This window comes from Micromesistius poutassou (genome assembly GCF_964030765.1).
Source record: "Micromesistius poutassou genome assembly, chromosome: 3".
Lineage (NCBI taxonomy): Eukaryota > Metazoa > Chordata > Actinopteri > Gadiformes > Gadidae > Micromesistius > Micromesistius poutassou.
The window spans coordinates 16,518,584-16,545,566 of NC_140273.1; the positions used below are offsets into that span (position 1 = coordinate 16,518,584).

At 44.9% G+C, this 26,983-nt stretch overlaps 3 protein-coding genes across 4 annotated transcripts in view; 1 reads left to right on the forward strand and 2 right to left on the reverse strand.

The window, feature by feature from the left end:
* LOC311341071 (uncharacterized protein) overlaps positions 1 to 7,323 on the forward strand; it is a gene marked incomplete at both ends in the record, with an annotated part of 30,521 nt that extends 23,198 nt beyond the window's left edge. The window contains 8 exons of the mRNA XM_084465982.1: positions 71 to 200; positions 955 to 1,145; positions 1,968 to 2,129; positions 4,988 to 5,124; positions 5,741 to 5,883; positions 5,997 to 6,091; positions 6,228 to 6,987; positions 7,232 to 7,323. Of these exons, the coding sequence (XP_084322108.1) occupies positions 71 to 200; positions 955 to 1,145; positions 1,968 to 2,129; positions 4,988 to 5,124; positions 5,741 to 5,883; positions 5,997 to 6,091; positions 6,228 to 6,987; positions 7,232 to 7,323 (1,710 nt within the window). The remainder of the gene's footprint in view (positions 1 to 70; positions 201 to 954; positions 1,146 to 1,967; positions 2,130 to 4,987; positions 5,125 to 5,740; positions 5,884 to 5,996; positions 6,092 to 6,227; positions 6,988 to 7,231) is intronic.
* A 2,860-nt stretch (positions 7,324 to 10,183) lies between these two features.
* On the reverse strand, positions 10,184 to 16,592 carry txndc11 (thioredoxin domain containing 11). The gene is made up of 13 exons (XM_084465766.1): positions 16,322 to 16,592; positions 15,724 to 15,820; positions 15,443 to 15,562; positions 15,184 to 15,281; positions 14,974 to 15,103; positions 14,627 to 14,720; positions 14,210 to 14,322; positions 13,704 to 13,907; positions 12,749 to 13,478; positions 12,454 to 12,647; positions 12,241 to 12,353; positions 12,058 to 12,138; positions 10,184 to 11,676 (listed from the first exon to the last, which is right to left on the reverse strand). Exons 1-13 carry the CDS (start codon positions 16,444 to 16,446, stop codon positions 11,070 to 11,072), a joined length of 2,706 nt encoding a protein of 901 aa, XP_084321892.1. The 5' UTR covers positions 16,447 to 16,592; the 3' UTR covers positions 10,184 to 11,069.
* A 437-nt stretch (positions 16,593 to 17,029) lies between these two features.
* On the reverse strand, positions 17,030 to 26,173 carry LOC311340872 (bifunctional apoptosis regulator-like). Of its 2 annotated transcripts, none has more exons than XM_084465772.1 (9): positions 25,976 to 26,173; positions 24,334 to 24,633; positions 23,773 to 23,871; positions 23,479 to 23,572; positions 21,374 to 21,549; positions 21,055 to 21,199; positions 19,212 to 19,394; positions 18,638 to 18,831; positions 17,030 to 18,350 (listed from the first exon to the last, which is right to left on the reverse strand). In XM_084465772.1, exons 2-9 carry the CDS (start codon positions 24,624 to 24,626, stop codon positions 18,158 to 18,160), a joined length of 1,377 nt encoding a protein of 458 aa, XP_084321898.1. In that variant the 5' UTR covers positions 24,627 to 24,633; positions 25,976 to 26,173; the 3' UTR covers positions 17,030 to 18,157. The 2 variants fall into 2 exon arrangements, with proteins under 2 accessions (XP_084321898.1, XP_084321897.1); XM_084465771.1 differs by having other exon boundaries at positions 18,638 to 18,834; positions 25,976 to 26,172.
* Positions 26,174 to 26,983: the final 810 nt, after the last annotated feature.

Here is a 26,983-nt window from a genome sequence, read left to right on the forward strand (position 1 = left end):
ACTTTTGTCTGTTGCAACGGTAAATCAAACAGAGGATAAAGTTCTACCATTGTTTCCCTGACACTTTCAGAGAACTAAGAGGAGATTCCTCAGAACCTTCTTGAGAACTCTCAGAGAAGATGGAGTGAGCCGACAAAAGAAAAGAAGGCTGAAAAGAGAAATACGGGCCTCCATTAGAAGTCGGAGAACGAGGGCCGCCGGTACGTTCCTCTTGGTCTCTCAGAAAAGCTAGCGCAGGCTGAATATACAATTTCCAACCCAACACATCCCAGCCCTATACTCCTTCAAAGCCACAAAACACATGACTAGCTTGCTAGCTTTAGCATAGGTCTGCCAAGCCTTGTGGAAGACTCCAATTCACAATGAGTGTATGGGACGAGTTAGCTGGGTAGGTAGGTAGACACGCTCAAAAACCCCAGCCAATCAGATCGCGTAAAAACAATTTTCAAAAAACAATTCTGCAAGTTCTGTTACATAAATGCTCTATGTTATAATTGCATGTCCTTAATAAATTAATAATGTATTTAATGTAAAGCTAAAAAGGTTACAATAGACGTTAAGCTGACCCATAGAGTATAGGAATATATGATTTTTTAGGTTTTCCCATTGACATTTGACCGAGGGAACCGGGAGCCTCGGAGGCGGGACTTATTCTTCAGAGGTCTATATCTCTAGTTTGTTTCACTATGAGGAGAATGGGGTTAGAGCGCTATCGCACCAAATAGAGGGAGCCTGGTTAGTGGCTGGACAATGAGAAACAGAATACAAATAAGTCAATTCTAAGGAATGTGCTTAAAAAACATGAAATACTTTGCATTGCAACATACATAACAAATCATAAAAGCAGGGATATAAAAGTGTATCATTTTATTTGTATGTCTATAAGTCAATAAGGAATGTTATCTTTTCTTTGGGATTTCATATATATATATTTTTTTTTGGGGGGGGTTCTAGATGAGGAATGCACCACGGGGATAATCACACAGGTCACCATCAGCGACCCGACCTTCCCCTTCGACTACACCACCGCGGGCCAGTTCAACAGCTGCCTCAGCGCGGCCACCACCAAAGACAACCTTGCTGCCATCACGCAGGCGGTGGATGACGCGGAGTACCTCCGAATCGTTCTCGACAAGCTGCAAGAGGTAGGCGATCCCAATCGCCTACCTGGCTTGCTGGTGTTGGAGACACCATGGAGACAATGACATGGTTATGTTCTGACTGGAGGTCGACCTAAAGTCTAAAACCATGAACCAGATCATACCAAGCTGACACATATTGACCATTTCACTGTATTGAGGCTGATCATTGGTGTATTGAGGCTGATCATTGCTGTATTGAGGCTGATCATTGCTGTATTGAGGCTGATCATTGGTGTATTGAGGCTGATCATTGGTGTATTGAGGCTGATCATTGGTGTATTGAGGCTGATCATTGCTGTATTGAGGCTGATCATTGGTGTATTGTGGCTGATCATTGCTGTATTGAGGCTGATCATTGCTGTATTGAGGCTGATCATTGCTGTATTTGGACTGGATCATGTAGAACACATTATCTGAGATGATCTTGCTGTCAAAGGACCCTCTTGTCAGATATTACAGGAAATATTTTTGCAATTGAGTTATGTATTATTCATATCAAATCCATCATCACAAATGTATGTGCTCTAAGATTTATTTTATTTTTTATATATATTTTATGGGCCTTTTATGCCTTCAAGAAGAGTGCAGTGTCAGTGGCGTAAATATCGACGGTGCAACCGGTGCAGCTGTCCGGGGCCCAGATCATGATGTTATGCCACTGGGTGATGTAGCAAATGGACGCATTCAAACCTGGGTCGCAACCAGGCCCTCCACCCTATGTGGTCAGCGCGTTAGCTGAGCCACTCATAACAACGCCGATTGGACCCTTCAACAAAACAACCCCTTAAGATTAGCCCGCGCTAATGTTGGTTCTACCACCCTCAGGCATACGCTTCCACGTCGTCCATCCCAGAAAACCAGGTGAAGGTCCTCGGACCGGCATCTCGAACAGCCACCAGTGAGGACATCAGCATGTGGACCATCACCCAGATCGACACGCTGTCTGATCTGATGGACACCGCCAATGGGGAGTGGAATCTGACCTTGGTGAGCAGCACAACTAACAGTTATCTTGAATGTTGTGGACACTTACTTCTTTACAATTTTGTCGAGTAGGGCTTGTACGTCGCAACGTCACATCGAAATGGCCGCCGCCATTTTGGCAGCATGGGAGAATTGGAATGTTGGTTATTATGTTAGAAGTAATGTTATTTTGGTCAGTGTTTACTTTTAATTAATAGTGAAATGATTTGTCATTATGGGTAGACTGTTGTTTTGTTTTGTATTTGTATGAAACTGCCACCGCGGTTCTCATGGGATTACCATGGGTACTACAATTCTCTTAAGTCCCGTCTACAGGGTTGCCAACTTTTGGTTTTTAGCTGGAGGGAGACTCTGTAGAATCTTATAATGCTTACATTATAACAGGGGTGGAATTGTTGACGGATTGAATGTTGGATTGCGGGCGGACGGGATTGTTGCGTGACATTTGTTGAGTGTGCGTAAGAGCGTGAGATTTATGCTGAAAGCGTGAGTGTCATGCCAGATGCGTGAGAGTTGGCAACCCTGCGTCTAAATGACGGAGAATCACCATTAAAAACAACACAGTCTCTGTCTCCCGGACGAGCCCCCAATCAATTCATGTTACGGCCCATTGTCTAGGAGCAACAATGAATTGATTGGGGGCTCGTATCCGTGTCTTCTGACTCTTCGTCACAAGATTTTGAATTTGGCTCTTTTAAAGTCTCGCCATCTAACATATAAACAGGTTTTTGGCAAGTATGCAGAAGAAGGTAGGTTCATTCCTGGGTGAGTGGAGTTCCTGTAGGTTTGTTTTTTTCACTTTTTTTCGGGCAATATCTGAGGAGGGGGTCCATGGAAGACCTCGAGCTCAGTACGGCCAGAAGATAAGTTAGGCATAGAGTTTTCAGTTTAGGGAGGAGGGAACTCCGCTGATCCAGTTACGTGCACAGTTCCGTTTGCACTCTATTTCTGTGTTGCTGTTTTTACCGTGGCTGGTTGACTGTTTGACCAAGACTTTTTGCGTGGTTACGCTGTTTGTTCAAAACATTACCGCGTGTCTAGAGCTTTAAGGGGGTTGTGCGTTGCCTTTGTGTGACGCATTGATCTGCATTGTTATGCAGTGCTGTGTTGTGTGCTGGTTAAGCTTTGACCATAGCTTGACTCCTGTGCACTTCACCCGTGGTTTGAACACCACTTTGTTAAGCTTTGCTTAAATCCGTAGCTAGGGCTACTTCTAAAATCGTTCCGATTTTTCGTGGGTCGCATTAGCGCTCACCTTGAGACCGCTGATTTATTTCAGTGTTTTCTACCAACTAAGTAAAGTCACCTATGGTGTCTGTCAAAGCGTTTATCGATAATCCTGATGGGACGTTACTAACCAACTTAACCAGAGACCAAATCGCTGAATTGGCCTCTCATTATAATGTAACTCTCACCTAAGATTCGAGGCGGAGAAAGTGTAAGATTGTTAACTGAGGACCGCTTTTGTGTGCAGTAACAGGTAGTGGACTCTTGGTGGTGCTTGCACTCCACATTTGGGTCATGTTTGGTTGCAACTTTAGAGTAACTTTTTAAGTTGGCAACATTTGTTGTTGTAGTGGTTCTACATTGTGTCCCTTTTGTGTTGTGGTAGTTGCAGTCCACTTTTGTTGAGCCACTTGTGTGTTGCTGCTTTGTGTGTAGTCACAGTTAATTTTCTTGTGACCATTGGATGTGGGATGTAATCACTCCATCGATCAGATGATCTTTGTAAGTGGTGGTGGTCTCCCAAATATTTCAGGTCACTTTGTATATGTTTCCTCACCTCATGGTGGTAGCCATTTTGTCAAGTGGGAGAGGCACTAAGTCTCGTCCTCGCCATTCAACAATTCGACAATTCGTTTACCTCAGCTCATCGTCTCACCCGATCACGGTATATAGTGATCACAATCCGTTGCGGTTCTTAAGCAAGATGCGCAACTCCAACCAACGTCTGATGCGTTGGAGTCTCATCCTCCAGCCATATGACCTCGAAATCATGCATGTGCACAGATCAGATAACATCTTGGCCGATGCATTATCTCGAGGCCATTAGGTCGGGGGGAACTGAGTGTTTTTTTGTTTGTTTAATAAACAAGCTTTGCTTTATTGGGGATGCTCTCTTTAGCCTAAAATGTGAATATTATGTATTGTAACAGGCTAACCCTACTACTATTTTGGGGTGGCTAGAGCAACAATTCATTGTTGCTCCTAGACAATGGGCCATAACAGTCTCACTCCGAGAACGTCAAATTCCGACTATTGGCAAGGGCACTTTAGCGTCTGTCACTGACGGGAAAAGGACCCTTCGGCATCGTCTGCAGACAGAGAGGGGGTTCAATTCACTATTCACTATTCAATTCACACTATGTAATGCCATCCCCGGCGATGTTTGATGTTCAGAGCGGGTGCTCCAGCAGCCCATTCACTCCTGGATCAACCCGTGACAGACGCTAAAGTGCCCTTGCCAATAGTCGGAATTTGACGTTCTCGGAGTGAGACTGTGTTGTTAAAAAAGATCACAATTCAGTTGAAAGGCTAGCCTTTGTTGAAGATAACGTATTGACAATAATTTTGAATTGCTAGCTTGAACGTTATTGAAGTTAATTTATTTACAAGTTCGATTAACAGTCCGCTTGATTCCGATAAGATGTACTCTCCCAATCCCAGACGGGAAATTGTAATGTTGTTATTGCTAACTTCTAGCTAGTTCTGGTGAATAGCTGGCTTGAATGTTGATACACTCTTGCCAATGAAGATACACACAGATTGCAATAATAAAACTTTGGGGCCCTTATCGGCCCTAAAACTCCTTGACACATTGTGTTTCTCTTCTTCTTCTTCTTCTTCTTCTTCTTCTTCAGGCTGAGGCTATCATCTCTAAGTATCTGACACATCCAGGGAACAGTCTGAGTACTGCTGAGCTGAACTCTATTGGAGGAGCCAACCTGTGTGCTCTGGACGTCAGTGTGCTAAGGAACATCTCTGCGGAGAGCATCAGGTAGCTGAGGAGCAAGTGCTACCTGGACTCATAGTTCTACTAAAACAAAATCAGATTTATTAATTGACTCCACAAGCATATCGTGTTATAAAAGATGGACACAAATATTCTTTGTGTACTTTGCTGTCGGATATCTGACTGTTGTGTTGAATTATTTTTAAAAAGATCCATAAGATTAGGTACGATTTAAGAGCAGTAATTTGAGTTCAAATTGTTAGAAAGTCCATAGCCGTCTTACAGCTATTCGTTAAAAGCCAAACTCTGACACTATCTGTTCTGGTTGACTGCGCCTGCCTCTGTTTGAGGCAATTTTAGAATTCTGGCCAATCTGGACATCTGTCAATCACATGCCCGCACAAGGAATCAAATACTATAGATTTCCTTTAGAAACATTTCTTTCATCAATGCTTAACAATTTATAAAAAACATATTTTGAGGTTGAAATGTTAAGTGAAACCGTCTGTGTGTGCGTCTGTGTACATATGTTTACGTATGTGTGTGCTTGTGTTTTTTTGTGTGTGAGTACATCTGAGTGTGTGCGTGTGCGTGTGTTAGTATGTGTGTGAATCCACCCTTTACCTTAACACTTTTTTATTCTTGTTTTCTCCTGTTGCAGAAATGCCAATGAGCTGACGACCACCAGCTGCAGCATAGAGAACAAGAGAGCGCTGTTTAGCATCGCCAAGGAAGCCTTCGAGAGCACGACCCGGGCTACAGCGGTACCCATTACCGAGTTCCAGCTCATCAGGTCCTATTTGGGTGTGTAAACCTCCACAAACGCGCAATTCGCACCCAATGTAGAGGGAGCACACCACAAAAGTAAGCTGGTACAATTTGTCATACAATTTGCCGTTGTCATTTCTGGCTCACAGGTGGTGCTGATTCGAACTACGTTGACCGTTTGGCTGATTCCAACATCAACATGAACCTACCTACTTTTACCAGCCTGGACCCGGAAGTTGTGCCGGTAAGTGACGTGTGGTCAAACCAAATCACGCAGAAGTAAACTCACAAACAGACTAATCAGGTCTACGGTTGCTGTTGTTCGTATCGCGTCTTTTATGTCTGTGTGCGTGAACATCATTCCACTATTGTGTCTGCAGAGCCTGACTGTGAACCAGGTCAGAGGTCTCCTGGGATCCAACACCGACGACTTAACTGCCTATAATAACGACCCTGTGGTGGTGGACTGGGCTAGTCGGCAGTCACAGACTGAGCTCGATAGCCTTGCTCCGGGACTCACAGGTCGTGCAGTAACCACGCCTGCTGCAACCACAGCCGGTGGAACCACAGCCGGTGGAACCACAGCCGTTGTGACCACAGCCAGTGGAACCACAGCCGGTGGAACCACAGCCGGTGGAACCACAGCCGGTGGAACCCCAGCCACTGGAACCACAGCAGGAGGAACCCCAGCCACTGTAACCACAGCAGGAGGAACCCCAGCCACTGTAACCACAGCAGGAGGAACCCCAGCCACTGTAACCACAGCAGGAGGAACCCCAGCCACTGGAACCACAGTTGCCGGAACCACAGTTGCTGGAACCACAGCTGCCGGAACCACAGCAGGAGGAACCCCAGCCACTGTAACCACAGCTGGAGGAACCCCAGCCACTGTAACCACAGCAGGAGGAACCCCAGCCACTGTAACCACAGCTGGAGGAACCCCAGCCACTGTAACCACAGCAGGAGGAACCACAGTTGCTGGAACCACAGCTGCCGGAACCACAGCAGGAGGAACCACAGTTGCTGGAACCACAGCTGCCGGAACCACAGCAGGAGGAACCACAGTTGCTGGAACCACAGCTGGAGGAACCCCAGCCACTGTAACCACAGCAGGAGGAACCACAGTTGCCGGAACCACAGTTGCTGGAACCACAGTTGCCGGAACCACAGCAGGAGGAACCACAGTTGCTGGAACCACAGCTGCTGGAACCACAGCTGCTGGAACCACAGCTGCTGGAACCACAGCAGGGGTCTGCAGCAACTGTGGTTCCACGACACCCACTACTACAGGTTAGTGATGTGATTGATGTGAATGGATGAGAGGCTGGTTGATAGGCCTACCATGATGGTCTGTTTCTTTAACATGTGCACGTCTCTGTTTCAGCTTCCGGTGGCGATGGCACAAGGCCAGACATCCTCTGCCTTCTCACCCTCCTCCTCGTCTTCCTCACATCCCAGCATATCCTGTCAACCTGACGCGGCACTCAAGTATAGCGTGGCGCTCCGGTAGTAATGAAATTATAGAAGGAAAAGGGATCCCTATTACTCGTCTATTTTGGTATAGGAGACACAATCACGCTATTGGTGTTTAAAGAGGAAGACTGCATCTTAGTGTTTCTTCAATATATGCTTTACGTCAATGGAATCCTGCTGATATATCTGGCAGCTACAAATAAGTTGCATTTGTATGCTAATTCAATTTGAGTGTAATTTCAGTGAAGTATCGATGTCTATAAATGAGGGATTGTATGAAGGCTGTAAATTTAATATGGAGTACATATGAAATATCTAAGATGCACATTTATTTTCCACAGGAGTAAGTTTTGTATATGTATAGCCAGCATAACGTTTTATTAATAAAAACCTGTATTATTCCTGTTCTGATATGGACAAAACAGACACTCTTTGCCATGCTTCAGTCTCTTGATACAGTTTTATAATTATAATAATTATAATAATAGGTGGTTTAAATAATTTAAAAAATATATGCTTTTCCATTTCTTATGAAAACTGTATAATTATACTTCTGAAACATTAACCATTAAAAAACCCAATTGTATTATTATTATAATAATACAATTATATAATAATAATTTGAAGGCAGTTCTCAAAGGCAATTCTGTAGCAGAAATTCAAAATGAGAAAGAGAAAATACCTTAGTCGAGCACATAAAACAACATCTGCCAAAAATCTTCCAAAACTATCGGAGAAGCACTTGTTCCCAGGACATTCTCTCCAAACTAACGGATCTCAGCATTGAAAGCTGGCGCCCTCCAATTGGATTTAACAAACATTATCAAGGTATTCTCATAGAGGAAAATCTAAGGAGGAAAGGCTTTGGTTATTGTTCAAGGTAGGAAAGAATATACAGAGCCCCTTAAGGGAACTGCATAGAACGGAACAAAAACTAAGATATATGCGATGTGAAAAACAAAATTAACGCTGAAAAATAAATCATGGTGTGAAAATAAAATCAGGGTGAAAAATAAAACAACCCTTGGGGTGAAAATGTAACACAAAAAAAAAGAATTTGAAGGCACTTCCTCCAGTGTGTTGCATGTTGCGTTAGGGGTCCCTCAGGGTTCTTTTTTTGGTCCACTGTCTTTGTTAACAACTGGGTCAAAATGTTTGTTAAGCACAGTTTCATTTTTATAATGGCGATACTTTTGATTTACTGCTGTTGTGCCACCCTTGGTCAATCACCTGAGCACTTACGGTCTGCATTTGGTATTGTGGAGTCATGGTTGTTTGATCTCATACTTGTGTTGAATTCTGCAAACTAAATTGATGTTGTTTTCTAATGCCAGGCAAACATTAGCTTATCTTTCTAACATTGTAATGTTGCAGGGCAGTCTGATTCAAGATATTTTAATTGATGATCGTTTAACTTTTAAACTTCACATTGAAAACAGAGTAAAGAAACTAAAGCTTAAGCGTGGTTTTTATTTTAGAAATAAATCCTGATTTTTCTATGCTGCCAGGCAAATAATTGGTTGAGGCCACATTTCCTTCCCTTGACTATGGCGATCTGTAAAGCACTTCCCAGTGCTTGTATTGGCTGGGCACTGTGTATCACTGCACTCTGAAACAGGCTGCAAAGCTCTCAATCACCACTGCACCCTGCAGTATATAAACGATAAATGTGCTTCATTGGCCTTGCACAGACTCACTCGAAAATGTTTTATGTAATTTATGCCAGAACACTGTTTATTTTATATAGATATATGGTTATAAAATATAATTTACAACAAAGTACATTTCTATATAACCTAATACAAGTTATTATTTTTACAACCAGATATAATTACAATCAATAAATGAATAAAGATTTTTTAGAATGGAATTGCTGTCATGTTTCGCATCTAAACTGAAACTGTATTCAAAATTCACTATGGACAACTACAAGCGTTCTCTCACTGGGCTTTAATGCAAACCACCACCAGAGGGAGACGTTTTAGAAGGGATCTTGAATCTACCTGGAGTTGTTGCCAGTTTAGGCAAGAGCTTCAACAGAACAATCAACTGGCTTCTGGGGGCCCTACGCAATTGCGTATTCAGCGGCGGGCGGGCGCTGCCCACAATGACCAGTGTTCTTTTTATCTCCGAAAGCATCATGGCTGGCTGCATCCTACCTGCCTTCTAGTGATGGGAATTCCGTCGCTTTTTAGTGAGCCAGGTCATTTGGCTCAGCTCAGCAATAGGAGCCAGCTCTTTCGGCTCGCACGTGGCTCTTCATTTAGTACCACTTCTGGCTTAAATAATTCAGCCAAATTTAGCAATGTATATCAATATATCTCTTTAGATTATTCAATGTAATTATACTAAACCGTATTATTTCCAGAATTGTACATTGTTTAGTCTAAAAACCTTTTTGTCTTTTGAGAATTTTCAAAAGACTCGATCGCGACCGGCATCCGGACTACCTTCACCAATTTCAAATCCTTGACGTCCGCATGATGTAGTCGCTGGATCTGCACTCACGTCCCGCAGAACGTCTCGCTCGGTCTTCTTTTAGAAACTGGATCGTGCAGCACTTTGCAGGAATTTCTGCAGTCGGTCTTTCTCAGTCTCACTTGTAAGCCAATTTGGATAAAATGCCAAAATGTATGAAATAAATGAAAGAACATTAGAATGCATGTACTTGGTGTTATATTTGTGGGTTGGGGTCAAGCATGCACCAAGGGTCACCCCTTGGTGGATAGCGTAATGGAAGCTTCCATTATCAGGCAAATGAAGGAGCCCATGGTGAAAGAGTTGGCTACTTGGCTCTCATCCAGTCTATGTCGTTTATGCCCATTAAACACAAGAGCAAACTGAACTTGAAATCAAGTCTTTTTTTTATCAATAAAAACAGCAATATTTTACATGTAAACAATTGCAATTTGTCATACCTGAATTATTAAGTAGAAATACAAGCACATTTTAGTGATTCAGACATTCATGTAAAAATAGATTTATTTACCAAAGAAAATTGTGTCATAAAAGTCATCCCCTCAAAATGTGTGATTAATTAGTTCAACAGCCCCCAGGCCAACCATAACAAAGAGCAGGCTTCATATATTATATATTAGATACATAACAGCTTCATTAGTGGCTCTCAATAAACCCTTTTCACAGAGGCGTCATCGCAGGACAAACACAAGTGTATTTCTATGTAACAGATCCGGGATCAGTGTCACGGGCGATTACCCCTGATTACCCCCCGTCCTACGGCGACACACCCTGTGAAAAGAGTCTGTTGTGAATGGGATCGGTTGCCTGCGACAACGTTTAGATCGCACAGTACTCGGCAAGGGCATATGAGAAGGAAGGCTATGGACTTGGTAGCAGCGTGGCTGTAATGCAATGGTGGCTCTAGTTACGCCTCCGACCTTCATTGGCTTATTGAGTTACGTTGGCTTTGCTCAAAAGAAAGGAAAACAAAAGTCGAAAAATAAAAGACTACTGTGATCCGTTTTGGTCAGTCGCCCCTCGTAGTGCGTCCTACGGCTCTCCGTAGCAAATAAGAAGTCTGTGCTACTGCCGTCGACGCGTGACCCAGAGTTCTTCCGTTTAAGTCTTTCTCTTGGCGGCCTCTGCTCATTTCTGTCGTCAGGTAGCAGTTGTATAGTTCCACAGCACACAAGACCTACCCTTCAGTTTTTATTTTTAATCTTCCTATACCTCCTCAGCTCGTGGCCTTCACGGCGCAGAGATCCCCTCTCCCAAAGCCATCTGCCCCCTTACTGGTCATGAGCCCCCGACTTCTCCACGCTCCCGGCCTCCTCCTGCTCCTCCTCCTCCTCCTCCACCACCACCTCCTCCTCCTCCTCCACCTGCTCCTCCACCTCCTGCTCCTCCTCCCTCTCCGTCCTCTCCCGCAGCGCCGTCAGCAGGGCGCGCAGCAGCGTGCTGTCCTCGCCCAGGTGGCCCTCCGAGGCGTCCGCCAGCTCCTGCAGCCGCCGCACCGCCGTGCCCAGCTGCCGGCTCTTCTGGCGGTGCTGCTCCTTCAGCCGCTCCCGCTGCAGCTCCACGCCGCGCGCCTCCAGCAGCAGCGGCTGGTTGTCCTGCCACAGCCGCGCCAGCTGCTGCGCCAGCCGCTTGCGGGCGAGGTGCAGCGCCCGCAGCTCGTCCTGGAGCAGGTGGAGCTCCGCATGGAGGGCGCTGGGTCCCGGGGCGGGGCTGGGGCTGGGGCCGGGGTTGGGGTCGGGGCCCGCCCCCTCAGCGGTGGGGCTCTTTCCCGATTGGACCCCCGGGCGGTGGGCGGAGGCCGTGTGCTTCAGGAGGAAGCGCAGGAGGTTGGGCAGGGTGATGAGCTCGTCGCTGGGGAACTTGACGCTCTGGTGTTTCCTGGACAAGTGGGAGCGTCGTCGTTGGAAACAAACGCGGGAAAGATAAAACGGCATGCCGCGGTCGTAGTAGTAGTAGTAGTAGCTATAGCTATCGAATGACAACAGTGCTGCAAAAGAGCGTCGAGATATTATGTCACCCCGGTTTAAAAATAGATCCTACGACGTAAATCTTATAGAGAGAGAGAGACAGAGTCATCATCACTACCTCTGCATGTTTTGACATTGGATTAGTACTGAACATTTTCAAGTTGAAGCATTGACTTTCCTCCAAGCTAAAAGCTGTTGTATCATGTGTCTTACCTAACTAGTTCAACAAATACAAACTGTCTCTTGGCTCTTTATGTGTGCTTGTGCGTGCATGCGTGCGTGCGTCTCTCACCTGTATCTGGGAAAAAGCAGGATGGCCGGAACATGGTCCACCATGAACTCCCAGGAGAGGTCGTTGCGCGCGACGTTGATTCTACGCAGAACACACGCATTTGACACGCGTTTTAAAAAATCGGCAACGTTTCCACCACTACGGCCTCTCGACGGTTAACACGACAGAGCCGGCAGAACCTACCTGGCGATGGTCACGGTGCCGTTCCCCTGGAATAAGCGGGCCAGCTGGATGAGGACGTGGTTGAGAGCCGTGCAAAAACCACACCACTGGGTGTAATAAAACACCAGCACGTCCTTGAGGAACAACACAATGCAAACATTTACATACAGAACAATGGTGTGTCCATGAGACGGTCTGTACTGTGGCACCCCCCCCACCCCGCTCCGAGTTTACCTTGTGGGCCTCCATGATGGAGGGGACGAAGGAGGCGGTGGTGAGCTCCACGATGAGGGGCCGCTTCTGGGGCTGCTCCTGGGACGGACGCCCGGACCCTGCTGTGGGGGGGGCCGCCCCGACGGGCCCCGTCTCTCCCACCAGATGCCTCTGCAGGGGGCTGTAAGGAGCGCTGAAGTTCCTGATGAAGACCTCTGGAACACGGACGCCAAGACGACAAACACACACACACACAATGCTGACACTGACTTCAATACACGAGACTGAAGATAGTGAAACGCTGCCCTGGTCTTACCCAGGGACTCGGCCAGACTGTGAGTCGGGCTGCGGTCCAGGACGTAGTGGACCTCGTCCTTCAGGTCGACGATGGTGGCAAACGTCCAGTCCCGCCCGCCGCCTCGCCCGCGGGCCGCCTCGGGCCGGGCGCCGCTGGCGTTGCCGGGCCGCGCCCCCAGCCTCGCGGCCAGGGGCCAGGTCAGGGCCACGTCCAGCACGTAGAAGTTGAGCGTCTTATTGGTGCGGCAGCGGAGCCCCGTGATGTTGAACACCTCCCCGAAGGACGGAGGGACGGAGGAGGAAGAAGAGGAAGAAGGAGGAGAGGAAGGAGGAGGGACGTAGTCCGTCTCCGGGAGGAGGGCGGCGGCGGCGCCGTGCGGCTCCAGCTGCCGCCGCCTGCAGCAGGCACTGTACAGGCTGAACGGGTCGTAGCCGCAGCGGAAGTTGCTGCAGGTGGCGGCGGCGGCGTGGCGGAGCGCGGCGACTCCGCCCGACTGCCGGAGGAGAAGCAGGGCTCCGGCTCCGCCTCCCCGGGCCCTGGAGAGGCAGGAGCAGGGCGTGGCGGCCGAGGTGCGGGCGCCGGGCCGCGACGTGTTGAGGCACAGCTCGCACACGGTGGTGCTGCCGTCGGCGCGGCCCGACCCCGGCTGCACCACCGACTGGCAGCCCACCGAGACCCCAGTGGCGTCGGGCCAGCGCCGCCGCTCGCTCCTGTCGCAGCTGTGGTACCGCAGGGCGACATCCGCCATCTGGGGGGGAAACCACAGACCCAGGGGGAGGTGGGGGGTGGGGGGGGGTGTTAAAGCCAAAGGTCTATTAGCGGTGGATTGTCACATGGGGCCGTATAACATGGTCATGGTGTGCAATGATTGGTGCTGACAAGGCGAGGGTTTGTTGAAACCACACAGTAATGAACAAGAGAAGAGGAGACAGGAGAGACGTTGCACTTTTATGTTCACTCCATCTGAACGGACCTGCTTCAGGGTGGGGTGGTCCTCGGAGCCGAGGGGATCGTGCGGCATGAAGAGCAGGAGCGCGGGTCCTTTGCTCAGCTCCTGCTCCAGCAGCGTGGACTTGGTGCCCGGGGGCTGCAGCCAGCGGAGGACCCTCTCCTGGTGCTGGAACACCCAGCTGCAGATGCCCTCCGACGTGAAGTTCTGCTCCCGCCGGGGGAAGATCTGCAGGGGGAGGGGAGACATTGGGTTCAGCTCGTCTCCCAACGGCATGAGCGTGCTGGGCTTGGGATGCGGTACGGCAGCACGTTACTATGATTGCAGCATTAAATGAGGTACATATTCTCGATATCATCCACCAAGGCAATACACAGCATGTGTATTGCCTGTGTATCCGGAACAAGTCAGCATGATTATGCCTAGTATTTATGGTTTTTTGGGGGGGTTTTTTTGAGACAATGTTATTGTAACTTGAAGAGAGCCTCTTCAAAAATGTAATTCGATTTCTTCTTTTTCATTTTTTTTACCAAGGAAGAGTTGAATCGTCGATGGAGGTACACAGTCTGATCCTCTCGGATGGAGATGGCCTCCGCCACCTGTCTGTTGGTCACCACCCCAAAACGTGTGCCACCGCGGAAATCTGCAGCACACACACACACACACACACACACACACACACACACACACACACACACACACACACACACACACACACACACACACACACACACACACACACACACACACACACACACACACACACACACACACACACAGCAAGACTGTAGATATTCAAAACACTGCCAAGGTCTTACCCAGGGAAGAATTAAGAGACTATAAAAAAGAACTAGTAAAAACAGCTCTGTACGGTCCAGTCCAAGAGCTTTGTAATGCAAAGTAACCAGTTCAAAGGGATTGATGGGCCATATTTGAGCTGGCCTTACCCCTCTTGAGAGCCTGCAGGGCAGAGGACAGGTAGGTGAGGTACCCTGGGGGTTGAGGAGAGGAGTTGAACTGGAAGAATCCAACTACTCCTGGCTGGAAGATCCAAGAGAGAAAGGCAGATTGTAGAACAAGGTTAACACGCACGTTTTGAATATCTTTGTTGTGAGAGCCTGATGCAAAGCAGCAAGCAACCACCTCTGTGTAAATAGGTGGCCATGGTTTGTTTGAAGATATGATTAAGAAAATGATGGGTCTTTTCAAAGAAAGCCTTTGGAGAAAATAACACAGTGGACTTCTATGTCTAGAGATAAGACTAAACGGACGTGACCCCAAGCCTGGGACCCACCTCGTGGTAGGAGAGAAAGTCTTTCAGCGTGGCCCTTGAGGGCAGGTAGGTTAGCGGTGTGAGCACTCGGAGCACAAAGCTCTCCACATAGGCAGCAATAAAGGGCCCTCTGTAGTCGATAGGCCCAAACCTGGGACAGAAACATCACAGATGCACATTAACAATAGAAGCAACAATGTACGGTGATAACTTTGTTGTCTTCTACTTTACCTTTTGTAGAACAGATGGATGACTGGGTACTGAAATAAACGATTTTGTTTCCGGCATTTTCCCTGGCTCCACCAGCAGTTGACAGCCACAAACTGCACCTGTGTGGTTGTTTCATCAAAAAGAGTGAGGTTAAAAAAACAAAAACAAAACTTATTTATAACTTACAAAAACAATTATACTATAGTCTGTTCTAGCTGGCTCTTCGCTCTAGCTGGATAATATTATCCTCCAATCCCTTCCACGTCCATGCTTGCTCTACCTGTTTGGCCAACTTCTTGGCCACCGTCTGGACTTCATGCCGGGCAGCCATGGAGTGTGCACACCAGGGTGCGTAGAAAAAGATGAGAGACACCTCGGCCACACTCCTCAGTCGCTCCACCTGGTGAGGGATGTTGTAGTGTTAGAGAATAAACCACCAGCTAGATGAGTATCATCATCTTCATCACGAATTCCTAAAACACTCTAAAACCCTTTAAAGACTTTATATAATCATTTTTAATGCAACATCACATCTTGTTCATGCTCTCTCAGCATCCTTACCTGGTCCAACTGGCCCAAGTAGAGGTCCACCACAGGTGCTTCGGCGGAGAAGAAGCGCACTGGCGGCCGGGCTGCAGCCACGACATTCTTAGCACGGCTAGAAAAACAGTGAAGAGTTTTGGTCAATTGAAGGAGTCATCCACCCAGAACTGATGTTTCTCTTTCCGTTGCTTTCTAAATTTAAAAGAGCCTCGGCTTTAAAAAAAGTCAAGGAGGGATTTCTGTTGTACAGAATATTCAGATATCAAACTCATGCATGTATAAATTAACAATACCTGCGCAAGTATGTCATGCTAACTGACAGCTGCCTCGCATAGCATAGACTGACTCATTAGTTATGCATGTGTGCAGCCTGTATACCAAAACACACTGCAAAGTAAATAATAACCAATACACTATTCAATGGCATCAATGGAAATACTAGAGGGTCGTTCAGCATATCGTAGTAGTGTATGCATAGCCTATTACTACAACCGCTGAGTAACAAGTATACACATGATGCAGCTGTTGAAACTAGCCACAAACAAGCTAAATAACAACGCATAGATCCGCTGTCACTTAGCCACCGTAAGGTGTTGTTTTGGTGTACTGTGGTTACCTGCATGTGAACTTGACAGCCAGTATGAGAAGGACACTGAGCAGGATAGCCCCACAGACAAGATCAGGTCTCCGGGCCATCAGAAACAGCACCTGCCGAAGAGACTGCCACAACCGGCGCAGCATTACAGGTTTTTGGCTCTGCCTCCCATTTATACGCGCCAGGTGGTCCGGAACAAGTCCATTATTCTGACGGGTTGGGAAGGGCGACTGGGCGACATATTATCCTGTTACCCTGGATTGGACATCGCTGCTGTTAATGGAATAGGCTTCCCAACACGGATAGACCAACCTTTCTTACCCACGTATACTTATAACTTCCGCTCTGCCGGCGCAAGGGAGAGTCGCCTTTTGTAGGTAGAAAATAAATCCGCAGAAACAGAATTGAACTTATTTTAAACGACGGTTACTACAAGGTGGTAAAAAACATTTTTTTCGTTTGATCTGTATGGTTATGATTGATTTTCAAAATAATAACCTTTCTAACGTATTAAGGACATACACTGTTTGGGCATGTGCGTTTAATGAAAGGATGCTACTGCTAGACTATCCCTAATTGTAGCGACAACTCGAACGCACCGTTGACACTAGATGGAGACAGCCCGCTTCGGCATGTTCGACTTCGAAGAGGGAGATTTTAAAACGTATAATGTTGTATTTGTTGGTGTATACTTTGAATTTATGCTATACTCCAAAATATAACACCATCAATATTTATAAATCTTTTATTTGTTTCCAACATCCAATAACTCGCAATAGCATAATCACAGTTCAATGCTGAGTGTAAATCATGTAAAAAATATAATAACTCTAGTTGCTTGCCACAAAATATAAATGGAACAGAATTTTGCAGGAAATTATTTTCAAAAAAATGTGCAATGCAATAACTACATACTTAAAATACTTTTTTTAATTACACATATTTTACATTGATTAAAAAAGTGCAGAATTTCACATAGAAGGAAAAGATATTTGTAAAATGCACCTCAACATTCAAGAATGGCCACTAAAATGCCATTGTTTGCACCCCCTTTAAATAAACTACGATTTCAGGTTCACGTGAAGATGCAACACAACCTTGCCCACATTTTACAGGTTTGTTTTCAGATACGCCGATTAAGGACCTAGATCTAAATCGACTAGGGTTACCACCCAGAGCCAGACTTCAAGGATAAGGCTAGCCAAATTCAGCTTTTTTTTCAATTTGATGAAACCCCCTTTATAAAATAAAATTGCATAGGCAGTTGATATAATGTATATTATTTGGTAATAGACACATACATTAAAACAATGTTTGCATGGAACTTGATATTTAACCTGTAGATCAAACAATCGCTATCAAACCTCTATGTTTAAGACATTTGTTATTAAAAGTGAAAAGGAACAGGTTGAGGATAAGGTGATGCGGACAACCATTTCCCAACCACCCAGAAATCTGAACGCTGCAAAGTCTGAACGCTGCAAAACTTAGCTTTAAGCAAACACCCCTTGTTGACAATAAACATCCAACAAGGTGGGCAAAATGAATAACCATCAACACAATAGTTTTGCTGCACTTTGAGGCTGAACATTATGTGCGTTATGCAAGTGGATCACAGTAGTAGAAAGTTCATGTCTTCCTCATGATGATACCGTTTCTCTGAAGTCAGTGCACCATTCAAGAAAGTATTTTTCTCCAACCAGATCAGTCTCACGCAAGGGTCCAAAACATGACTGGCAAATCAAAAGCACGTCCTCTGCAGCAGCGGTATTAGTCCGGTTTTCATTGCTATGTCGTTTCTTATGTTACGCCGCGGGGTGGCAGCGTCGTGGCGTAGACTGAAGCATGCTTTGGGCCTTACAGTGCGTGGGTCTCCGGGTGAATCAGTTGCTGCACCACCAGGTCTATGTTAATGATGGGGTTGAAATAGAGAGCCCAGTAGAAGAGGCAGTTGCACACAAACTGCGGGATAAAAGGCCACATGAGAGCAAAGGCAAAGCCCTGCGATGAGATCTTCCAGAAGTGGCTCCACATCCTATTCGGTAGAGTCCTAGAGCAGGAGAAAGGCATCGTTAAGTATTATTTAGTCATAAAGTCATATATTGAGAGACTGAGAAAATCGTCACTATTTATTATTTTCTTTTATCCTGCAGTCGTTTTTCTTCCGATTTTTAATATCCCCAAGGGACTCACAGTGAATTCAGATACTTGGTATCAGGAGCGGGTATAGGCTGCGGATGTTAGGGAATCAAACCCAGTACCTTTAGCCTGGGGGCTGAACACCCTAGCCCAGTGGCCACACTACCCTGGGCACCCTTCCAAAGGAAGTGTCTGTACCTGATCCGGGCTCCGGTGCACAGCCTCCACAAGGCGCAGCCCTCCAGGACGGAGAGCAACATGGCGTTGACGATGATGAAGCGTGACGTCCAGTAGTGGACCGCCAACCAGTCCCAGGAGAACTCTGCAATCAGCTGGTACGGAAGCAGCACGTACTTCACCAGAAACTCAGACCACTGCCGCTGGTTGGGCGGCTGCTAGGAGAATAAATACACACACACACACACACACACACACACACACACACACACACACACACACACACACACACACACACACACACACACACACACACACACACACACACACACACACACACGTTAAATGTGGATTCAGGAAATATACTGTAATCTAACACATTTATTGCTGTTTAAACATTGAACTCATCCACCAGGGTGAAATAGCAAAATTTTACCAACATCATTTTGATCATCAAATGATTTGCCCAGATAGTGACTTATTAAGACACAACGTCTAGATACATGGCTTATCTTGTTTATGATATAGATTGAGGCTAAAGAAGAAGACTAGAATAGTCTAATGACACGGGTTTGGAGTAGGATGTGGGCGGTACCTGTGTGTCGAAGAGGCGGCCGCTTTCCTCTGATTGGACACCATCTGTGATGGCAGGGCAGCAGGTGTGCAGGAAAGGCAGAAACGTTTCTGTGTAGTCGAAGAGGTACACGTAGAAGAGCGTGAGGCGAGGGGAGCTCTTGAGTGCGTAGAGCAGGAACAGAGACTTCCCCGCGTTGACCGCCTGGCAGGGAAAGACAACATCATGGTCATCACGCCAAAGGGCTGTTCTCCTGCCGAGGATCAGAGTTAAAGACCTGTGGCAAGACGGTGGATAGCTGGAGTGGTCAAAAGGAGGCCAAAAGACATATGAACCAAAGAAGCACCAGAACCTCCCTGATTCCCAATCATCAAACGACGAGGACTCTGATTAAAATTGAATTGATTGATTGAATTGAAGATGTTTTTCAATATTACTTGTTGATTTTAGCGCCCCGAGGCTTCAATGATTGTACTGATGGTATGTGACCATAAACCTCTTCTCAACCTTAGTATGAATAACAAATAAATTATTATTTTTGATTTAAAAAAGTATAAAAAAAAAAGTATGCTTGGATTAGTTCATTTAAGTGAAATCAAAATCGTATTTATTTTACTTATGGCCTTGATGCCCTGGCATGTGGCCTTTGTGCCCTCAACAAAAATTGCCCCGCTGAAGGCCAAGTGGTCTTCCCCCTAAAATAATGAAATTCCAGGACTGGTTGGGAGAAATCACTTTTATAAAAAAAACTTAAAAACTTCTCCCCAAAACAACTAGGTTTAATATTCAATTGCCAAAAAAAAGAAACTGGTATAATAATAAGCACAACTAAAAACGTTAGACATTATTAAATCAGCATTATATCTGACCATCAATAGCCTCAATGTTCACAAGCAGCTTCAGCGGGAGTTTGAGGAATGATAGCAGCTAGGTTGAGAACAAAGATAGCATCACATTTCATGTTTTCTCTCGTGAGGTTTTTTAGGCCGATTCCGATCATTTTATTGTGTGATCGGCCAATTTCATACTGATTACTTCATAGATTTGTAAAGTGAAATATTTATAATCATTGTGTGCCGATTATTTAAGGGCTCTTTGTCATTTTGTGCTATATCGGTGTTATTGTTAATTTGTTGCGCTGACTGAAATGCATTGTGTTCCTTTAAGAAAAGACGGCATGTATGACAGAACACTAGAGTTGAGCTTGGACTAATTAAGAGTGAAACCACACGGTTTTCTGACCATTTCCATACGTTTAGATGTGAAGGAGCGTGAAATAAACGTATCACTAACCAAGAAGAAGGAATCAGTGGGATTACTATTTATTTGAATGAGTCAGTCTAGTACTCGTGCACGTGCACGATCGTGCACGCAGCAGAGGAGCTATAAAGGGATAATATCAGACCGCCAACATATATTCAAATGTAACACGATCAACTGTGATACGCTCTGCGCATATCAATAGACGCAGGCAGAGAAGAGGACAGCTACCGGGAAGAAGTGGTGTGGTCACTGAGCTTTGCATAACAAATAAGGTTCATCGGTCATTGGTGTATTGTAGTGTATACAGAATAAATAGTCTAACTGATTTGACTGCGTGTGTCTGGATTTTGTTATGAAGATGGTGCGATTGGCGACGTTCGCGTGAGAGCTACATGGGAGATGGTGTGATGTGATGTGATGAGGTGCAAACCTAGATTATCCAGATATCCAACCACGTTGCGCATTGGCTTTGACAATAAAAGGCTGCAGGTCTGGTGTGATATAATTGTAAGTCATAACACTTAAACATAGATATGCATGGGATGCCTACTGACCAGTGGATAAGATACAGTTAAGCAAGTCAAGTATGTAGTCAGATTACCTTGTACTCCCAGAGGTTTTGGGGTGGTTTGACTCCCAGGATCTTCAGTCTGTCCAGTTCAGTCAGTATGGCGCGTCGATGGACCTGGTTCTCTACGCTGTAGGGCGGTCTGGATAACTCGTCATCCCCGAGCATCAATAGTAGCCTGAGGAAAGACAAACAGTACACCCTTAGCACTCTTTAACCAACCGGTTACATCATACGGGTGTACATGACTCTTTTTAATGAATGACACAACGACGGTTCCATTTGGCCTGGTCTGTACCGAACAAAACCAAACAGCGAGGATTTTTAGAAACCGGCTGCCATTTGCCAATACCTTCCATTGACCTTCTCCTGCTGGATGGGTCCCCTGTAGAGCTGTGCCCAGGGCCCCATGTTGTCCAGCCAGGACAGCACCTCCTCGGGGCTCCAGCGGGACACAGGCTTACTGATGAGTACGTCATGCTGGTCCTCCTCCCCACTGCTGCTCCAGTGGTACACCAACAGCATCACCTGGCAAGACACAAGCAGGCATGTTTTAAGAGAGGTACTCAATGTCAGGGGTCGGCAAGTAAGTTGGGTTTCAGCCTTTTTTTTTTCCCAAGCCTCAGGATGGTGACACAAATGGATGCAGAAATCATTTTAAATTAAGTCTTTGTTTGGTTTGACTTTTACATCTTTATGTAAGTCCAAAGCACACAGCCGTGTCGGGACGGACACAGAATGCTGAATTCATTTCAGTATTCCAAATTTAACCATATCGTTCCACAAATATGAGGCGGAATTCAAGCTCATGGCAAAACAGAAATAATTGTTGTTGTTGTTTCTGAAATTATCTGGGGGACAAATAATACTGCTGCCAACCCCTGCTGACAGCTCATGTAGCCAGCAGCTGGTTAAGAGTTTGGAAAAAACATTTGCTCCAAATTCGACTTGGCACCCGTGCTAGTGATGCAACTGGACTCTTGTAATGCAGCCAAATATCTTAAAGCTGAAATTTAAAGACCTATCTAAAAAATAATACATATATTTAATTGCGGGTGAAGGATGAGCATTCACAAACATTTTAATTTGGGGCTAGTGTTTCAGGTTTAGAGTGAAAACTCATTGTGCTAAAACCATAAATCAAATCTAAAAAGGTTCCAGAATGGGGGCTGTAGCTTGGACTGGGAGACCTGTGAGGGAGGGTGTTTGTGTGATTAAGAACAAGCAAGGCAAGTGGCATTTTCCTGTTGATTTACTGGAACTCTGGCCAGCGTTGTAAACAGGTTTGATCATTTGCTCACTCTCTTTGGCATGCATTTAACAGGGTGTGTAGAGTTTTAGCGCTGTTATCATTAATAAATACATTTATTATATGTACTAGTGTCAAGCCAGCATATATAACTCTACTCCCGGTCTGAGATTTACTTCATTTCCCAAAAATAAAATCCCCCACAACAATTCGATAGTAGAGGTTTTCTGCATAAAATATAAATGACAAGACTCAAGAAATAACAAAATCTATGGTAAAATGTCATGTACATAATATCAATACATATTTTATTTTATTTTATTCAAACCCCTCTTTGGCCTATTGGTCAAATTCATAGGTGTGTTAGAAGGACCAAAAAAGACGACTTACAATTCATAAACCAAATGATAAAACAAGGTCTCTTCTTGCATACACTTCTAAACAGGAAGTAAATTCTGAACTTAATTAGGATGGAACAGGTTTTTGATGTTTAGATGCCACTGTTCAAGTGGTGGGATTGGGTCGATATGTTTTGCTATGTCATCACCATTCATATCTCTACAATGTGTTTAGGATAAAATTGTTTACTAGAACACACATTTGTTTACAAGACGAGCACTACAGTGTGCACCAGATTGTTGCACTTAACTTTAAAAAGTACACTATTTCTTCCTCGGGACCCTGCCCTCAAACCTAGAGGGTCCGAGGTCCACACGTCTGTCTCACAAAGTCAGTGTTACATCACATGGTTAATTCTTACACTAATACACTTTTCTGACATGTATTTTGGTTGGCTACCTTGTGCTCATAGTTGTGGTTGTTCTTGGACATTCCCAAATGAAATGTCATTTCATGACATTGGGAAACAGTGCGGTAATCTGTTTACATACTGCGCAGACTGTTCTTCACACACACATGCAAATAAATAACTGCCACGAAGCTAGGCATACAGAGACGTTGCTCCCTACTGCCACATGGACTAACCAAACTGTCCACATGGCATGCAGGCATGCAGTGCCCAGTGTTTCAAGGACTAGGAAACTATGTCGGAAATATATAAACAAAACTAAACCAACAAAAGAGAGTCAAAGACAAATGATGCACCAATCTATGCTGACATCATTTATATATTGGCAGTTCTCAGATTTGAGACAAGCACAAAAAAAAAAAAAAAAAAAGGTCAAGGGTCAATATGTGTGTCAACTTACAGCCACGCATGTGAGTGCAGTCAGTACTCCAGAAAAGAAGAAGCCTGCTCCTCTATGCTGAGTGGTTTTGGGCCTTCCCTGTGCATCACCATACCTAAAAGGGTATACAATGTTTTCACATCATCCAAAGTAACCATTCCTACATTTTGCGTCTCATTGCACGTGATAGTGAAGAATTAGTTGTAAGACACGCTTGAGAGAAAAGTACAAACAATGGGTGTACATCAATCTTATAGGGATTCTGTCATATTAACAAAACAAAAAGGCAAAAGGGAGTGATCGTTCAAATCAAACCTTTGGAATGCCAACAAACTCCGGGATATTTTGGGATTCTCCTGGATCTCTGCTCTCCTCTTTTCAACTGCTGTACAGAACAACTTATCTACTGCATCCCTAAGAGGACAAAAAAGCTTGTTCAGCAGTTATATTCGGTAGTAAAAACAATATATAAATGAATGGGACACAGAAAAACAGTTTGGGTGCAGTCCAACAGAGGGTCATGCAAACTCGAGTCAGAGCATTGAACGTCAGTTGCTGACAAATAAATGTTATCGGTTAAGATGATTCCCATCTGACCGTCCCAGAAAAGGGTGTGGAGCCAAATGAAAGGGGAACCGTCATGCTGGGTTATGTTCAAATACTAGTTGAAAGGGTTAGCTGTGTCTAGGAAAACGACGTCAACGGTCAATCCTCTCTGCGATCTTCCCCCAGAAACGGTTTTGATATTGCAGACCGTGATTCATACATGTGCATGAAACACTACTCTCCTCTATCAGAAATGAGCTGAGTGTGATGGTTTCCATTTCAGTGTATATTTCTTGGTTCCCATAAGGTGGATGAGCTGGATAAATGTACCTTAGCAGTATGTTTACTTTGGGAAAGCCCTGCCACTTCTCGCGACACTCCGGACACTCGTTCTTGTGTGAGGACTCCCACCACAGAGCGAGACAATGGCGGCAGAAGTTATGGCCACAGTTCAGGGTGGTGGGGTTCACCAGGATATCGTAACAACAGTGACATGAGAATTCACTCTCTGAGATCGAGCTTCTGGTGGTGCTCGACTCAAAGGGATGAGATGAGTCCAGAGGGCCAGCCCTGAACTCTCCATGGCCGTAATCATCTGTCTCCATCTGTAGATAGTTCTGCATTTCCACTCTGGAGAAACAAAGACAAGGAATAAAATATCAAACATTGGACCAAAGAACAACCACATTGACCGAGTTACATATATGAAGTTAGTGATTATTTGGAAGCTTATCTTAAACCGTGCCTGAGTAATTGTTGACATTAACAAACGATAGCGACGGATAACCCTTCTTTTGCTAATGTAGCTTAAATTAGCCAATCTTCCTTAGCCAACCAGCTTCCTGGTGCAGCCAGGACATCTTGGAGCTCATTAATAATCTCACAGGACCTCAGGTGGGTGGGGAACATCACCCTCCGTCAGCTAAACAAATTTGACCTGCCACAGAAAATGATTGTCCAGTTCTACAGGCCATCATTAAGTCCATCCTCAACTCCTCTATCCCTGTATGGTTCACGGCCAAGGGCCAAGGCAGATTACAGTGAATACATCGGCTGGACCTCACATCTCTTCTGGACCTTTACCACTCCAGGAAGAGAGCAGGATAGATCTCTTAGCTCCCATGTGAAATAAACATGAACAATATAAATGGATAAACATACACAGTAAATCTAGATTTATTTATATTAACTATTGTGTTCATGCCTCATACTTATTTCCTCAGCCATTTCTCCTCCCTGACTACATCATTTATATTTCACAATAACTTACGGTAAAAACATCGTTGCAATATTTTGTTTGAAGTTTAATATTTTCTTCTATCGTTAGTTTCTATCTTTCTGTCATATATGCAGCAACCTCACCAAGTTACTTTCCTTTTATGCGCAAATATACAAAACAGTATAATTCTGATCGCATAAAATAGCTCTGATACAATATTAAGTATTTTGCTTCTCCTGTTTACATGCTATGTGGTATCCCATTTTAAAGAGTACTCAATTAGATACACGACACCAGTAACGTCAGGCTCCAAGCCCCTTTAGAAACTCGATGGGTCACGCCACTTGATTTTATAACGTCCATAACCCCTAACCTGTCACGACCAAACATGGCAGCCTTTGGACCTTGTCCAAGTTTAGATTCACCAAAATCACATACTAATGTCAAGCTGTGGAAACCGTGAACTGTGGGAGCTAACGTTACATTCCCTCAACGTTGATCACATGCATCCCATATTGTCTGACAGGCCCAGCTAAGCAATCATGTAAAAATCACGTTATTATCTCACGAAACAGTTTGTTGGTTACGATACAAGTTTGATCTACCACATATTAAAAACATTTGAAATACATTTGAAATGGCCCCCAAGCTTAACAGCTACTATCAACAATGTCAAGTTAGCGTAAAAACAAATCTGCTCATTCGTATTCCGGACGGATTTGATCATGGTTTCCCTTGTCAAAAGTACATTACCTCAGAAGTAGTCTCTGTGAAGAGTCAAACGGTAGAAACACATTTGGCTGGCTATCGATTACTCCTATTTGGGAGAGATTCTAGCTAGTTGCCGCAATATAAAGAGAATATTTCCGTCTGACAGTCGCCATGGCTGAGAGTGCTAGGGGAAGCACGTAAACTCAGTCACGTGGTGTTTGGACTAAACGCGCATGCGCCAACTTTCCGGTTACTTCTGTGCAGAGCTATTTAGAGAGGATAAATGGCTCTGCTTCTGTCCATACCCGATCCGTATCTCCTGATGTACTCACAGTGTGCACATGCGTGATAGCAATTGCAAATGTGCAGTACGGATCAGGCAGGAGGTACAGCTTGGGTAGTGACAACAACTTCGTCCAGCTGTGTGCTTGGCTGCTCATCCATGATCAGGCCATTCATAATTTCCGGTACACCAATGTTAAATAGGCATAAATAAATGTTTATCGCGCAAAACCATTGTTTTCATGAAAGTGGAAATAACATGAAGAGCAAACTTCAATAGAAAACAGAACGATACATAATAGGCGATAGATCCATGGGGACTACCATGGGTTAAATAAATAAGTTAAGTAGTAGTAGTTAAGAAGACAAGGGACAACAAGGACATGGCAATATTTAAGCCCATAAATAGCAAATCATTGCCAACTCATACAGAATGTTTGAAAATAAAATGCTATATCCATACATTTGTTTATTTTACTGTCAAATGTATTTTACTTTGGAAACAAGAAAGCTTTATTTTTATTTTTTTATATGATCAATGTTTGCAAGAAGTTTTTATCCTAATACCATTCAATTTTTCTTTACCTGAGGTATCAACCGGTCTCCCAGGTATCAACCAGAGCAAGGTGAAACTATCACAATGTACATCTGCTGTGGGCAGCATGGTAGATCCTCTCTCCTGGTTGCTCACACGTGAATGGCTTGGTGAAACAACAGAACACATGCGCTGGCCCTCTATATTACCGAACATCAGGAAGTCCTTCGCAC

Excerpts from the sequence above, each read along its gene's own strand:
- txndc11 (XM_084465766.1), bottom strand. The coding sequence starts at position 16,446 with ATGCTGCGCCGGTTGTGGCAGTCTCTTCGGCAGGTGCTGTTTCTGATG. Across the intron at positions 13,908-14,209 it reads GACGATTCAACTCTTCCTTG|ATCTTCCCCCGGCGGGAGCA; the intron begins GTAAAAAAAATG and ends CTCCCCCTGCAG. Across the intron at positions 12,648-12,748 it reads CAGTCTGGCCGAGTCCCTGG|AGGTCTTCATCAGGAACTTC; the intron begins GTAAGACCAGGG and ends TCCGTGTTCCAG.
- LOC311340872 (XM_084465771.1), bottom strand. The coding sequence starts at position 24,626 with ATGCAGAACTATCTACAGATGGAGACAGATGATTACGGCCATGGAGAG. Across the intron at positions 21,200-21,373 it reads CAGGAGAAGGTCAATGGAAG|GCTACTATTGATGCTCGGGG; the intron begins GTATTGGCAAAT and ends GTCTTTCCTCAG. Across the intron at positions 19,395-21,054 it reads AAAACCTCTGGGAGTACAAG|GCGGTCAACGCGGGGAAGTC; the intron begins GTAATCTGACTA and ends TTTCCCTGCCAG.